The 14,840-nt window shown below is 48.1% G+C and overlaps 2 protein-coding genes across 5 annotated transcripts in view; one reads left to right on the top strand and one right to left on the bottom strand.

The window, feature by feature from the left end:
* lrfn1 (leucine rich repeat and fibronectin type III domain containing 1) overlaps window positions 1-3,037 on the top strand; it is an 86,288-nt gene extending 83,251 nt beyond the window's left edge. For 2 of the 3 annotated variants that reach the window (XM_030381287.1, XM_030381288.1), the window contains one exon: window positions 1,975-3,036. In XM_030381287.1, the coding sequence (XP_030237147.1) occupies window positions 1,975-2,953 (979 nt within the window). In that variant the 3' untranslated portion in view covers window positions 2,954-3,036. Of the gene's footprint in view, window positions 1-1,974 lie in introns of all 3 variants that reach the window. The other variant, XM_030381289.1, reaches the window with a different exon arrangement.
* A 5,651-nt stretch (window positions 3,038-8,688) lies between these two features.
* Window positions 8,689-11,300, bottom strand: nkapd1 (NKAP domain containing 1). 2 transcript variants are annotated; one of them, XM_030381285.1, is made up of 6 exons: window positions 11,142-11,300; window positions 10,741-10,821; window positions 10,527-10,606; window positions 10,271-10,393; window positions 9,937-9,990; window positions 8,689-9,845 (listed from the first exon to the last, which is right to left on the bottom strand). In XM_030381285.1, exons 2-6 carry the CDS (start codon window positions 10,801-10,803, stop codon window positions 9,371-9,373), a joined length of 795 nt encoding a protein of 264 aa, XP_030237145.1. In that variant the 5' UTR covers window positions 10,804-10,821; window positions 11,142-11,300; the 3' UTR covers window positions 8,689-9,370. The 2 variants fall into 2 exon arrangements, with proteins under 2 accessions (XP_030237145.1, XP_030237146.1); XM_030381286.1 differs by having other exon boundaries at window positions 11,162-11,236.
* Between the last annotated feature and the right edge of the window lie 3,540 nt (window positions 11,301-14,840).

The raw sequence follows: 14,840 nt of genomic DNA, 5'->3' as shown, positions 1-14,840 counted from the left end.
GAGAGGTATAGGAGGAGGAGAGGAGACGTATAGGAGGAGGAGAGAGGAGGAGGAGGAGAGAGGAGGAGGAGGAGGAGGAGAGAGTAGGAGGAAGAGAGAGGTATAGGAGGTGGAGAGAGGAGGAGGAGGAGAGAGGTATAGGAGGAGGAGAGAGGAGGAGGAGGAGGGGAGAGGAGGAGGAGGAGGAGGGGAGAGGAGGAGGAGGAGGAGGGGAGAGGTATAGGAGGAGGAGAGAGGAGGAGGAGGAGAGAGTAGGAGGAAGAGAGAGGTATAGGAGGTGGAGAGAGGAGGAGGAGGAGAGAGGTATAGGAGGAGGAGAGAGGAGGAGGAGGAGGAGGGGAGAGGAGGAGGAGGAGGAGGGGAGAGGTATAGGAGGAGGAGAGAGATATAGGAGGAGGATGGGAGAGGTATAGTAGGCATGTGTCAAACAGAGACGGATCAGGAGAGAGGGATGCAGGGAGAAACGCTGGCCAGCTGGAAGGCCCATCTGCTGGGTTGTATGATGGAAGCGTAAAGCGTTTAATAGGTCTGGGCGTGCCAAAGACGCAGGGTGATTAAGTGTTGCAAGAAAAACAAACGGATAACTTTAGTTCAAAACACGTAAATAAATGATTTGCGGTGCCAAATTAATACATAGCAGCCTCTGTTTCACTCACGGCTGTATCCGAGCGACGTGCCAAGTTGTCATCTCAGGGTGATTTTTCTGCATCGTTTGGTTGAGGAACGATAAGAGGCGCCATGTTTTAATACCCTGTAGTACCATACTCTAGACTCTAAATGTCGTGTGATGGCTAAAAGGAGAACAGTTGCAGGTCAGACAGATCCGCCCTAGCAGCATGGGGTCACGATGTGGGGCTCTCTCATACAGCCGGTAAATACAGGGCTGTCCTTGTTACGACACGAATCCGCTCTAATGGCTAATAAGCGGGTTGTTTTTTGTGTTGCCATTGCATTAGTCACAATTAACTACTGCCGTATAATTGACTGCCGTGAGTTTACAAGCAGACCTAAATATGTCTTTGTCTTTAGGTGGCATTAAGGGAAACTCTAGCTCCCTCTAGGCAGACAGAATCATCTGTCTAATTAGACTAACGATGTTAGAGTTGACCCGGGGACGCCTCTACATATGCTTCACATGTACTGACAAGTGTTTGCCTTGTAATGCCACCAGCAGCGATGTGATTTTGTACTGTATGCTATTTGTGCTTCACCAAAATAGCACAACATATGGCATTTGCCCTAAGGCTCGGCTGACATTTCTCCTAGGTGTTGTGACATGCACTGCACACACATGACTGTCCCCTTAAAATATACCCTTGCAGTCGTTTGCGAAAAGGCTGTAAAAGGATTTTGAGTGAATTCCTCGCTGGTCTCTTCCTAACGCTCTCTGTTAAAGCACAGCACTTCCCCACACCAGACCATACCAGCTGCTATTAGTTAATACTCCTTATGCAGGGAATAATCGCTAAGAGGAGCTGAAGTGAGATGGTGCTTCCGTAACTGTCACCGTGCAGAATTCGCTGTCACTGTTATGATCGCTGTTTCCAGCGCGGTGTTGGAATGCGGTGTGAAGCTGGGAAGGCCGTTGTACCCTCATGTTTGTCAAGTGTTTTAAGAAAAAAAAGAGCCACAAAAAAAAAAGAGCCACAATGAAGCCCACTCTGCTAAAATCTACTGTGTGTGCGTGTGTGTGTGTGCACTTGTGTGTGTGTTTGTGTGTGTGTTTGTGTGTGAATCATGTGTTTGCGCGTATGTGTGAGTGCATGGGACACGTGTATGTGTGTGTGTGCATGTGTATGTGGCGTGTGTATGTATGTATGTGTGTGTGTGTGTGTGTGTGTGTGTGCGTGCATACGCTTGCATGTGTGAATGTGCGTGTGTGTGTGTGTGTGCATGTTGTGTGTGTGTGTGTGTGTGTGTGTGTGCGCGTGCCTGCTTGCATGCATGTGTGTGCGTGTGCGCGTCTGCCTGCAGAATGATCCCGTCCACCAGCAAGACGTTCCTGATCAACGACCTGGCGGCGGGGCGCGAGTACGACCTGTGTGTGTTGGCGGTGTACGACGACGGCATCACGTCGCTGACGGCCACGCGCGTGGTGGGCTGCGTGCAGTTCCACACGGCCAGCGAGGTCACGCAGTGTCGCTTCATGCACAGCCAGTTCCTGGGGGGCACCATGATCATCATCATCGGGGGCATCATCGTGGCCTCCGTGCTGGTCTTCATCATCATCCTCATGATCCGCTACAAGGCCTACAGCAGCCCCGAGGACGTGAAGGCGGGCTCCTCCTCACTGCGCTCCCACCTGCACCACCAACACCACCAACACCACCAGGACCAGCAGAGGCAGCAGCAGCAGCAGCTGCACCAGAGCCGCATGCAGCGCTCGGGCTCCAAGCAGCCCTCCGAGGACAGCCAGACGGGGGACGGGCCGGGGGCCACCCGGGAGTGCATGGCGCTGGTGCTGAGGGCGGACCACCAGGACCCCGACCATGAGACGGGCGACCCGGGCGGGACCTCGGCGGCGGCTGCGGCGGAGGCGGAGCCGGCCCAGCAGCCGACGCCGGAGCGCTTCCAGAGGCGGAGCAGCCTGGACGGGCTGCGCTCTGGCCCGCCGTCGGAGGACACGCAGACGGACAGCAGCCTGACGGGCTCCACCATGTCCCTGTGTCTGATCGGCCCCAACGCCGGCACCAAGGAGGCCCCGCGCCTCAAGGACAAGCGGGGCGGGCTGGCCGGCGTGGGGCTGCTGCCCAACGAGCTGGCACGAACTAGGCACCGCTTCTCCTTCGACGGGGGGGACTACTCCATCTTCCAGAGCCACAGCTACCCGCGGCGCGCGGCGCGGGCCCGCTGGCACAAGTCCACCAACCAGTTGGACACGGAGGCCTCGCCGCTGGCCAGCCGCAGAGTCACGTTCAGCAGCACCGAGTGGATGCTGGAGAGCACCGTGTGAGGGGCGGGGCCCGGCCCGCGCGGTCACCTGTTGGGGGCGGGGCCCGGATCGCTCGAGGGGGCCTGTGAGGGGGGCGGGGCCCGGATCGCTTGGTGATCCATGAGGGGCCGGGATCGATCAGTGACCTGCAAGGGGGGCGGGGCCTGGATCGGTCGAGGGGCCTGTGAGGGGGGCGAGGCCTAGATCGCTTATGCCTGGGGTGGGCGGGGCCTGGATCGATCAGTGACCTTTGGGGGGCGGGGCTCGCTCAGTGACCTTTGGGGGCGGGGCCCGGCTCGCTCAGTGACCTTTGGGGGCGGGGCGCGGCTCGCTCAGTGACCTTTGGGGGCGGGGCCCGGCTCGCTCAGTGACCTCTCGGGGCTTGGCCTGGATCGCTTAGTGACTAGTGAAAGCTTGCAAAAGCGGACACGTTACAAACACACAGACACACACACACAGACACCAACCGAAAAAGTAGGCCCTCAAAAGCACAGAAACAATGTACAACACTAATCTGCCATAGACCTACAAACACAGAAACAAAACTCTCTGTGAGATGCTGGAGAAGAACATGGTGGCATCTCGTCCTGCCTCCTCCTCCTCTTCCTCCTCCTCCTCCTTTTCCTCCTCTTCCTCCTCCTCCTCCCTCCCCCCCGCCCCCCAGAGAGGGTCGTCCATGTCCATGCCAGTCGCCTGCAGCAGTGCCTTAATTCTGAGAAACGTATGAATAGAGGATGCTGCTCTCATAGACTTTCCTCTCTTTTTCACTCTCGCTCTCTCTCTCTCCCTCTCTCTCCACCCTTTCCCCCTCTCTCTCTCTCTCTCTCTCTCTCTCTCTCTCTCTCTCTCTCTCTCTCTCTCTCTCTCTCTCTCTCTCTCTCTCTCTCTCTCTCTCGCTCTCTATCTTGGCTCCCCAGAGAGAGAGAGAGAGCCCGTTTAACTTGTCCCTCTCTTTTTGTTTGGCTTCCCAGAGCCGGACACAGAGCTGGAAAGTTGGGATGTGACTGTTTTTTGGTTTTGTTTCCTCGTTTGTTTTATACTTTCTACTCGTCAAACGACATCATTCTGTAAACGTGAACAGCCAGGCACCTGGTACGTCATCATCGTCTTTTTGGGGGGTTTTCTCCAAGGGGGTGAAAAAGAAAATGAATAAACTGAAAAAAACGAAAAACCTTTGCACAGAAGACACGAGATACACCGAAACGTATCACCACCAGTCTATACAATAACACGAGACGCTAGGATCCTAAACGATGCCGATTTATATTGGTAGCGTATAGGGGGAGGACGGGTCTGTGCGGACAGCGCGGCGCTTGTCCTGACGATTGGACTGTATGATAATAAGTATTGTTCCTGATGTGACTGTATGATATTAATCGGTACTGTATCTGGCTGGTCTAGATGAACGAAACAAAAAAAGTCGACAACGAAAAAAGACGTATATAAGTATATAAAAAAATAAAACTTGGTGTATGTGTACTAACTATGTAAGTAAGTAAGTCATGGGGTCACATGACTTTTTACAAAGCATTTGTGTGTCGGCTGCAAGTTTTTATATTAAAAACCTGGGTCCTCACACTATTTAGTATGTCAACGTTTGGACCACTTCTCCCTTACCAGAGGGTATTAAAGTTTTTGTGTGGGTTAACTGTATCACGTGTTACTGTGGTATTTTCATTATTATGTTGACACTGAACCAATACATCAATCTCTCATGTGGTCTGGGGGGATTTCAGTCAATGTTGTGGAGGATCTTTCATGAGGTCTGACCGTTGTGGTTGGAATAAGCTAATACCACTTTTTCAACGACAGTACCAGCTCATAAGCATGTCCATGAACATGGCTGTACTAACGGCTGCTGCCAGGAGGGGGAGACAAAGATCTTCAACGTAAAGGATAATTTCAGCCAGTGTCGACTTTTTGCATTAAGATTGACTCCTTTCAGTAACATTAAATTCTGCCGTTTTGCGCTACATGTGATTTATAAATTCAAAATGTATGGATAGAGTTATCTTCCATAGAAATTGAAGCAATAACTACCTATTTGTGCCCTTTACCTTTGAAGCAACGTTTCGCTCCGGCAGATTTGTCTCCAGTGTTTCAAAGCGCCGAAGGCACGGTGTGAATTATTCTGTCTCGTTCTGGGGGGTCTCCAATGTTTCACTTTTTCCCCATTTAATGGGTCTCGTCGCAGCTAGCGAACAGAAAAGACGTTTAGACTATTGACCACTGTGCAAGGGCGTAGTAGGGAGAATTATTAAGGCGGGGGACAAAAAGGGAAAGAATTCACAATGCAACCTTCGTCTCCTGCATTCTTACGCATTTTCAGGTACTTATTAGCTATTCCAGCAGGCCATGTTAGACCAGAGGATGACTAGTAAAATGTGTAAGATAGAATTCAAACTGCAATATACTGAAATTAGCATTTAGAATTACCAGAACCAATTAGGAAGCGATTGCAAAGATCGAGAGAAATTAGGAAACGTTGGTGAAGCATAACTGATCAAGATGTAAAGTCCCTTTTTTTGTCTATCACTTTCTGGTAATGTGAACCTGGGCGCCAATAATTGTAATCGAAAAGAGAAAAAAAAACGGGTCGACATGGTGAAGCCATTGTTTTCCGTTCGTTTGCGCCTCGTAGGGGTGAAGTGACGAACAACAATGCAAGTAGGGTACATATCTCGGTAGAATTAGTATAATCCGCCATGGGGGTGGTGAATTAGTAATTCACATGCTGTATACAATATTCTGACACAGAACAAGAAAACATTGAATACATATTTTAAATCTCGTTTGAAAAGATTAATTTAAAAGCCCACCCCCCAGCCTCCTGGCAGGCCTCCAGCGGCTCCTAGGGGGGGCCCTCATCCCCCCCATAATTCTAGGACGGTGACACTTTCTACAGTTTTAACTCTTTATGTCTTGAATACGATTAACCACATTACACATGTTCCGTGATAATCCGGTCCATTTGATTCACGCTCGTTTTATTACATTCCCCGGGCCTTCTCAGTGTTCCTAATGGGAGAATTGTCTTATTCTATCAACAACTCAGAAGGGACTCGTCTGTCTGACCTAAACCCCATGTCTATGGATAAAAAAGCATTGGACAGGGTGCATTCTTCCTTTGTGCGACTAATCCAGCTCAGAGTGCTCCATAGAGCTCCACTCAGTAAAGCGAGATGAGCTGAATTTGATCCTGATTCTGTTCCTGATTGTGGTCATTTACAGGCTGATCGTCCACCCCGATTCTGGTCCTGCCCAGGGCTTGGATCTTACTGGTCCTCCATATCTTAATGTGTTTCCTAACATACCGAATGCAACATTAAAGCCTTGTCCATTACTGGGCATTTTTGTTGAGTTTCACCTGAACCTTTGACTTGTAATTCAAATGACATTTCCGTAATGCATTCGCTTCCGAAGCCAGTCTGTGAATACTTTTAACCTGGTAAATCATCGACACCGCCTCCGCATCCGGTCTGGCAAAAAGTAATCTCACAAATTTGACTCCAGATTAACATGTGTAGACTGAAAGAGACAAGTTTAAATCTTGGGGAACGGGGGATTTGATGTTCTTTCCTCTCATATCATTATTTTGACCAATCATGTGTCTTGGGGGCTGGGTCTACTTGGAATGGTTCTCTACTGGATATAACCTGGACTGGCCATTAACCTTGGATCCAGAATATGATTGATAACTACACAAAATCCCAATACTGGGATAAATTCAACTTTCCACTTTGCCGATGGGAAGAGCTGAGGAAGCTGGAACTTTGTGTCTGGACACCAATGTCCTTAGGCAAAATGTCTTTAAAGGTTTAAAGTCAAACCTGGATATTAGTTGGGCCACTGTTGCAATAACCTACATTTGTTGAAAGCATCTCCTGAAACCTCCATTTTGCCAGTTTAATGGAATAAAATCTCTGTGACAAAACAGGGAACACTGAGTAACTATCCCCCTCGCACACTCTGGTTTCCGGTTCAGACAATGCAGTCTTCTAGATAAGATGTAGCCGCACTTCTGGATCCAGTATTAGGCTACCATACATATTTAATCTAATGCTAAGGGGGGTTTGTGCGAGATTCGTTAAACAAGCATTAGCCTTTCGTTTCTTATTTTGACAGTCTGTTCTCCCTCCAGACTGAACGTCTGTCTGGTCTCGGGGTCTTTGTAAATTAGTCCAATACTATATTTGTCTAGACTTGGTGTTATTTCACACTGAGCTGAACCCAGAGGTTAATTATTCTTTTTATTTAAATATTTCATTGTCAATGTTTTGATTATTGCACACTGTTTCTACACTCTCATACTGGATGGTTTAAAGGGAAAAATGGTTTACATTATTCAACGGCAAAACAAAAACATACCAAAAGATGAATGGATAGAGAACAGGCCAAACTGCTACTTCCATAGCTTTGCATCATCCACATTTCATGACCGCAGGATTCATACGAGTTAGTCAAAGTTAGTTCCACGGTTCGTTAGTGTGGTTAATAGGATAAGGGTTAAACCACGTTGAAGTTAGGTTCTAGTGAGCATAGAAGTATTATAAACCACATCAACTAGCTAGCATTCCCATTTCAGAAGCCAAATTATGATATGTGTTGTGATGGTTATTTGTTATCATCTCAATAAAAATAATAGTATTTGAGTTATACAGTTGTATAACAATTTGAAAAAATGTTATGGTATACACCTGTTATATACCCACACAGACAGAAATGCCATATTTTTGTGGGTGTGGGGGGGCTCCCATATTGGCGTTCAAAGCCACATGAAGCAGCACCAACGCCTCCAGCTCTGATTACCCCAACCCACCCCTCGCCCAGACGGCATTGTCAATTCGACGGACAGCCAAGATTGTCTGCGTGCCTGTCTGTGTGTGTGTGGCTGCCACAAATCTCGAAATAGCTTTAAATTGTATATCGGCCCCTGCAAGCTAGTCTTCTGTGTTATTATGTTTGATATGAATCTGTATATCTTGTCCATCCTACCACCTTTAATACAAAATCTATTATTATTCCAAAACATAGGACTCACAATCCTTCTTGGGGCTAAACCACCATTTGTTGTAGCAGCACTCAGATTAAGGTGTGTCTGCAGCAACTGCTGTGTTACAAAGCGTTATCATACATCCTCTGTCCGAGCATTGGTTATCGATGACTCTTGTGGACAGCAGCATTAAGTGGTCGAGCAGGAGTTCGTGAGCACTGTGGGAAGGAGAACTCTGAGCTGCTTCTACACCATTAAAGGCCGGTTGCCTGGTGATCTTCAGAATTGCTTCACGGCTCTATGCCTAATGATGTAATACAGAAACTATGATCTTGGGTAAAATCCACTGGTGTTGATCTACCCTCGCCCTGGAGTCTCTCTGGTGGCTATCAAGGAGAATCTGGAATCTTCCTAAAACTGGAGATTAAGGAAGCTTCCTAGGCTGAGCAGAATAATATATATAATTATTGGAAGCCATTGATTTAATCTTTAAACCTGGTCTTATGCAGTATAACGTATAAATTGTTGAACATAAGTGTGCATGTATTAAGTTGAGCATGGCTGGCCTTTGAATGCTTTCACACAAAACATATCCCTGATGCAGGAACGAGTTCAAAAGATTTAAATAATGCCGGAAAACCTAGTTAACATTTGAGTTTAAATGATACACTGATGTATTCACACCTACTGCATGCTTGTATTTGTACAAAAATGATACCTAGGGGGTGTTTTGTTTAAATAATTTCCACGCGTGGACGCATAATCCGGTTTCCTTAAAATCCTACATGGCATGGTTTAATCACGAAACACGTTTACAAAGCTAGAAAAACAGGTTTATTCCTCACAACGCCATCATGTTGAATAAAAAAGTAATGAAATGTAAAAAAATCATAAATCCTAACCCGAGCCCAAGATCCCTGACATGATGAGGTCTTATAATAACACGATTGGCTACAAAACGCTTTGAGCGGGAAGGAGATCTGCTCCAGACATCCATCAGTTAGCCCACGGCGTATCTCTCAGTACATCCCCTCTGTTCCCCCGCCGTCTGCACCGCCCGATTGGCGGCTGCTTGCAAGCAGCCGCCACCAGGAGCATCCACAGACAGCGCCGACAGCACAGGTTGGTGGATGTCATACTGAGTAACATCACACACACACACACACACACACACACACACACACACACACACACACACACACACACACACACACACACACACACACACACACACACACACACACACACACACACACACACACACACACACACACAGCATCCTGCCTCCCCCTTTGAGCTAATGGGACAAACAACACATCAAATGCAAGCGTTGTTCTAGTCATTACCGGAAATACCTGTGTGTGTGCATGTGTGCATGTGTGTATGCACAAGTTTATGTCTGTGTGCACAAGTGTGTGTGTGTGCGTGTTGACAGCGAGAACGTTTCAATCAGCGGAGCTGTCGTCCGAGTTCCCCTCAGCCGGCTCCTTCCAGTCCTTCCTCCCGCTGCCCCTCCCCCTCTTCTTCCTCGCACCGTCGGGCCCGGAGTCCGTGTCTCTGTTGGCGTCGTGTTTCCTCTTCTTCCCGCAGCGCGTGCGTCTCTCCCTGTCCAGCTCCTCGCCCATCCCCTGTGAGCTGCTCTCCCCGGTGTCTCTCCTCCTGCTCCTGCTCCTCCTCCTCCTCTTCCCTTTGTGGTGCTTGCTTTTACCGCTTTTCCTCCTCTCTTTGCTCCTGGCGGACTGAGTCTCGCTGCTGCTGGAGAAGTCCGCCTTCTTCCTCTTTCCCTCTTCCTCCTCCTTCTCGTCCTCCTCCTCCTTTTTCTTTTTCTTCTTCTTTTTCTTCTTCTCTTTGGACTTCTTGGAGCGCTTGGAGACGGACAGCTCTCTCTTGGTCTTCTTCGTCCTGCGGTCTGCGTCCTCGCTGAAACCACAGAGTCCCCAAATACACATAAATACAAGAGACATCGACGGGGGGAGGATATTTAAGATATTAAAAACCTCTTTTTCGTCACCTGTCACTGGAGAACTCCTCCGGGTAGAGCTCCTTAAAGCCGCTGTGTCCCCACCTGTGGTTGGAGAGAGATTGAATGTTTTTAACCCCAACTACCCACCACACATTTGTAATGACTTCTGACCGATCACAGAGTCCAGCAAGTCACTTAGCAGACCACTGTAGCCAAAGTGTCTTACAGGGATTCCAGAAGACATTAAGGAGCAGATAGGGGTTAGCATCCTGCGGAAGGTAAGCAGCGCAAATCAGGGTTCAATCTCAGTATCTATTGGCAGGGGGTTAAACATCCTCACAGTGCTCTTCCCCCAGGTCTGTTGTCGTGTTTAGAGGCGTACCTGTCAGGATCATTGGCCTCAAACTCATACAGTTTACGGGACCAGTAGCGAGCCGCCCGGTCATCCTGCTCGGAGGGGCGGGACTTGGGACAGTCGGACACTCGATCACAGTGCATGTTCCCCCTGAAAACACAAAGAAACCTGACAGTCAACGGTGTTCAAATGGTCCAACACAAATATTGGAGGTTTTTCCAAGTGAAGGAAGTGAAGGAGGGGGGTACATTTGCACATATACATCAAGTCGTTGTCGTCAGACCTTTGTGCTTCTCTGGTCGACACTTCCGGGGTCTGTGTCTGGCTGCCCCTCATCTTCCACATCTCCTTCTCCTCTTGGATCTGACACGAAAAAAAAGAAGGCACGCAATTAATGACTGCTTCACATAAACCGATTAACCCTAGTCACACACTCGCTGGACCAGAGAGCGTCTCTGTCTGTCACACACATAATGACAAATAACACACACATCTACCTTGTTATGAGCATCTGTGTGGCGGAGTACATTTCTCAGGAGAAACTTCCCCCACTTGGCCATGGTGCTCCCCTGTGCACACTAAAGGAGACAGTGGGGAATACAACGGTGGATTAATTGATAATCCCCCATCTGGGGTATGGGAATATCTCCATCAAACAGACACTAGTCGGGTACGAGTAGGTAACAGCCACGCCATCTATTCAAATAATGAGTTGTATCGTTATAACGATGTAAATAAGGAACCTGCCGGATCCATAACGTTATGATATTATAAATATGAATATAGTGGGGTTTACATTGTTCTCTGTCTTAGCTGTAAAGCAAACGAGTCGTTTCATCGAAGAAATAAAAAACGAGTGGTAGGCTTTGCTTTGCTTATCGCTGACAAATTATCTTACCGGGAATAGATCTGATTTACCGATCTGATCCGTGAGCCAGAGCCGCACACAACAGCTAACAACAGCTAACGACAGCTAACAACAACACACGGTTCTGCTCTGCTTCCGCTTCCTCCACGTCATCACGTTGGCACGCTCCCATTGGCCGACTCCCACCGTCATCAATGGACAAGCTCGGTCCATGAACGTTCGCTCGGTGAACGTTCTTGATCACTGATTAATTTATTGATCACTGATTAATCAATATTTTATTATCATACATATATGAGAGATATGCTAACTTAACAGTTCTGGCTCAGAGACTGAACGTGTAAATACAAGCGCTTTGGTCACTATTGACTATTGATATGACCTATATGCATATATTTTTATTTTATGCCTTTTCTTTATGAGCATTGGATATGATTGGGATTTATAAACGTATGTGATTTCATCTAATGTTTTCAACCTTCCAATATTAATTGGTGGTTGTTCCTAAACTGTTGACCACAGACACTATCCGTGATGACCTCTCAATTTTGCTTCATGCAGTGATGGAGAGCAACAAAGGAGGCAGGCTCCGAAGTCCCTTAGCAACAGCATCCGTCCGCCGCTGTTGCCGTAGCAGCACCTTAGTGTAGGTTGTAGTTTTTGTCCCCTTGATGTCACCTCACCGTACATCGTTCATTAGCGTCAATCACTTCACCATCCTTAATTAACTGCTTGTGCGCTCCCGTTTCTCGATGTGTCTTCCTACGCCGGGAGTCCCACGCGCTCGCCCTCCAATCACCGGGTCCTGGACACTGTTTGTGATTGATTCTCCCAGAACCTCTGTGTGTGTGTCTGTGTTTTGACTTTCACCCAGTGAGTGATTGCTCGGGGTGTTCAACACCCCGCGGCGGCGTCTCTCTGCCCTCGGGGGGTTACCTCGGCGATGTGATAATGTTGCCGTTGAAGCGGCAGACAGATCTTTGTAAACGAATGTCGCGCGGGCTGGCGGGCGGCTGAGTCATCCCACAGAAAGCGCTGGCTGCACCCCGGAGCGGGCCAGATGGTGAGGTGTTTGATAATGAGTTGTGGGAGAGCACTTTCCTTTAACATCGGCATTCCGGGTGGTTTGGCGGCGCTGGCAGATTATTCCTTTTCATTTCCCCAGATCCGGCCGGCCTTTCAACACGCGGTGCCTCATGGTCTCGATCGTCAGTGACTGCTGTGCTGATTCAGACGGGGAAGGGAGATTTGTTTAGGAGATTACGGCGTCAACACACTGACCCACATCTTCATCTGAGTCCCCGTCTGTGAGGTCCCCGAGTCTGACGTTCCGGTCTACCAAGACCACTCCCTCAGGCCTTTCGATTCCGACGCCGATGCATGGACCCGCGCAGACATCTGCACCTCCGAAGATATGCTCAGAATTCCTACAGGTCACAGGTCATTCTTTGATGGGAGGATCCACATGTGATCAGACCAGACAGATATGACTGGTATGTATGTCGCGTACATGTACTCTACCATGAACAGCATGAGCTGGAAGAATCTCCCATGAGCGTACGTTTAGGCTTTAACATTGCTCCAAAGCCCCTGTATCCCCCTCCCTGTGGCTCAGGCTCTCGAATCGTATAACTTGTTCGTTTTCATTAACAAAAAAGTGTTTTTTTTACTTCCATGACGGCTCTGTGATCCTCCCCCCAATGTTCTTGAACTTCTCACATTTCCTTATCTATTTTTTTCCCGACCCCAAATTTGCATTTCCTCGAGCCCCCAAGACGGGGCCTGCGTTTATCTGAGCCCCCACTTTCCTCCGGCGTTCGTCTGCGTATTGAACCATAAATGAAACATTATTCTCATCGGACTGGCCCACATAAAAAAGTGTTTCATTTCCATGCTTCCTCGACTGTGACTCCATCCCCGGGGTCCCCTATGCTGAAAACATGATCTGGATGAATAAAACAGTGGAAGTCATGGGTGAGGGCCAGGGTTTCCCTTCACCCAGCAGCTCCCTCACCCCAGCCCTGGATCACACTGTACACACCCTGGCCCCGGCCCGCCAAGACCCTAACCGGAACCTCGGCCCAGCCCTGGTCACAAGGTACACGCCCAGGCCCCAGACCTCCTAGGCCCTAACAACCACCTCAAATGGGGTCAGTGTTTCTCAACCTTTTTTGGTCTTGTGTACCCCACAACCCCTCGGAACAATGGCTGCAGCACCCCTTCATCTACGCCAAACTAGGAACGCTTTCCTCTGATCCTGATTTTATATTCAATTAAATTTAAATCCAATTTTATTTGACTATTTACTATCCCTTAATCACAGGCACAGTCTCAAAGGGCTTAACAGGCCATATATTTATGACATCCCCCTGGCCCTAGCCCAAGAAAAAGGGCGAGAAAAAACTCCCTTTATTAGCAAGGAAGAAATCTTGAGGAGGAACGCAGAGTGGGGGATCCCTCCTTCCAGGGATGACCAGGAGTGCAATGGGGTGTCATCATTTACACGCATACATATATAGAGGAGGTAAATAAAATAATAATTAGTTAGGGGGTGCTGGCCGGTCAACTATAGGGAGAGTCCAGGCATTCAGTTGTAGTCACTGCGACACGCTATAACAGACAAAACAATGAATTAGAAGGGAAAAAGTGCATAAAAAATGCGTAGACTACTGCTAATTTAGTAACTCACAAGCAAACACGAACCAACGTGTATTGATACAATTGATACTGTTATAATCAAGCCCTCTAGTTCCCGACTGAACCTGCCAGGGGCCCCTTTGGGAAGTGTTTTTTATGATATTTTTGGGATCCTGGCACATCGACTTCCTTCCTGGGAAATCAAGGCACAGCAAATGTTTCTTGATCTGAACTAGAGATAGAGACAAATGTGAACTAAGAGGGTCGCTTTGATTCTGCGCAGCAAAGCGCGCAACATCAGATCCATCAGAACATTTCCAGGCACACCTCACTTCCCAGGGTAGGCTTTATGTATACGTGGATCCCTGAATTAGGTCATTACACCAAACCATTTGAATCCTTCTATTTCCATAGGCCTGCATTATGCAAAGCTCATGTGCAGAATGACTAATCCATAGGTCGGAAAAGTTCACGATACAACCATCAGTATGGTTGTAGGCTACTATGATAACTGACTGAATCAGGCTGGCTTGCCAGCTAAAACTATATTGGTGACCAGCTGGTTGGAGCACAAATGAAACGTGTTCCTTTAGAGAATATAGCCATTGTTCTCTGATTCAAAACATTGCAGATAACAAGAGTAACTATGATTGTCAAATCCAGAAATGCAAAGCAGGCTAAGCAGCCGACTAACTCACCCAAGTCACCAGCCCAAATACTTGGGCGGGCAACCCCATATATCTCTATAGGTTTTATACTTTGTATTACAAAATACTTAGGGTCTGTAAGTATTATGGCTCTTACATAACCATTTAACACCCATATGTTCTGCCAGTCTCCCCTGTGTGTTTTGGTAGTCATGCATACTTTCCTTCCTTTGTAAATGATATATCATTAACACCTCTCATGCTCTGACATGTGGTGCAGTGCCAGACTGCCAGTCACTCTACAGGCCGTCGGTTTCAGTTAAAAATAAACCACCACACCCATCGCCAGCAGCCATTTTCACACCACTGTCAGATTCTGAGCATTTAAATGTACTCTTTGGGCTACAACAACACAGAGATTTAATGCAAAATCAAACCCCGCTCC

The sequence above is a fragment of the Gadus morhua genome, chromosome 16 (genome assembly GCF_902167405.1).
Source record: "Gadus morhua chromosome 16, gadMor3.0, whole genome shotgun sequence".
In the NCBI taxonomy this organism is placed as follows: Eukaryota; Metazoa; Chordata; class Actinopteri; order Gadiformes; family Gadidae; genus Gadus; species Gadus morhua.
Note: the sequence above shows the minus strand (reverse complement) of the source record. Positions and strands in the feature narration are given on the sequence as shown.

Excerpts from the sequence above, each read along its gene's own strand:
- nkapd1 (XM_030381285.1), bottom strand. The coding sequence starts at position 10,803 with ATGGCCAAGTGGGGGAAGTTTCTCCTGAGAAATGTACTCCGCCACACA. Across the intron at positions 10,607-10,740 it reads ACACAGATGCTCATAACAAG|ATCCAAGAGGAGAAGGAGAT; the intron begins GTAGATGTGTGT and ends TTTTCGTGTCAG. Across the intron at positions 10,394-10,526 it reads TCGACCAGAGAAGCACAAAG|GGGGAACATGCACTGTGATC; the intron begins GTCTGACGACAA and ends TTGTGTTTTCAG.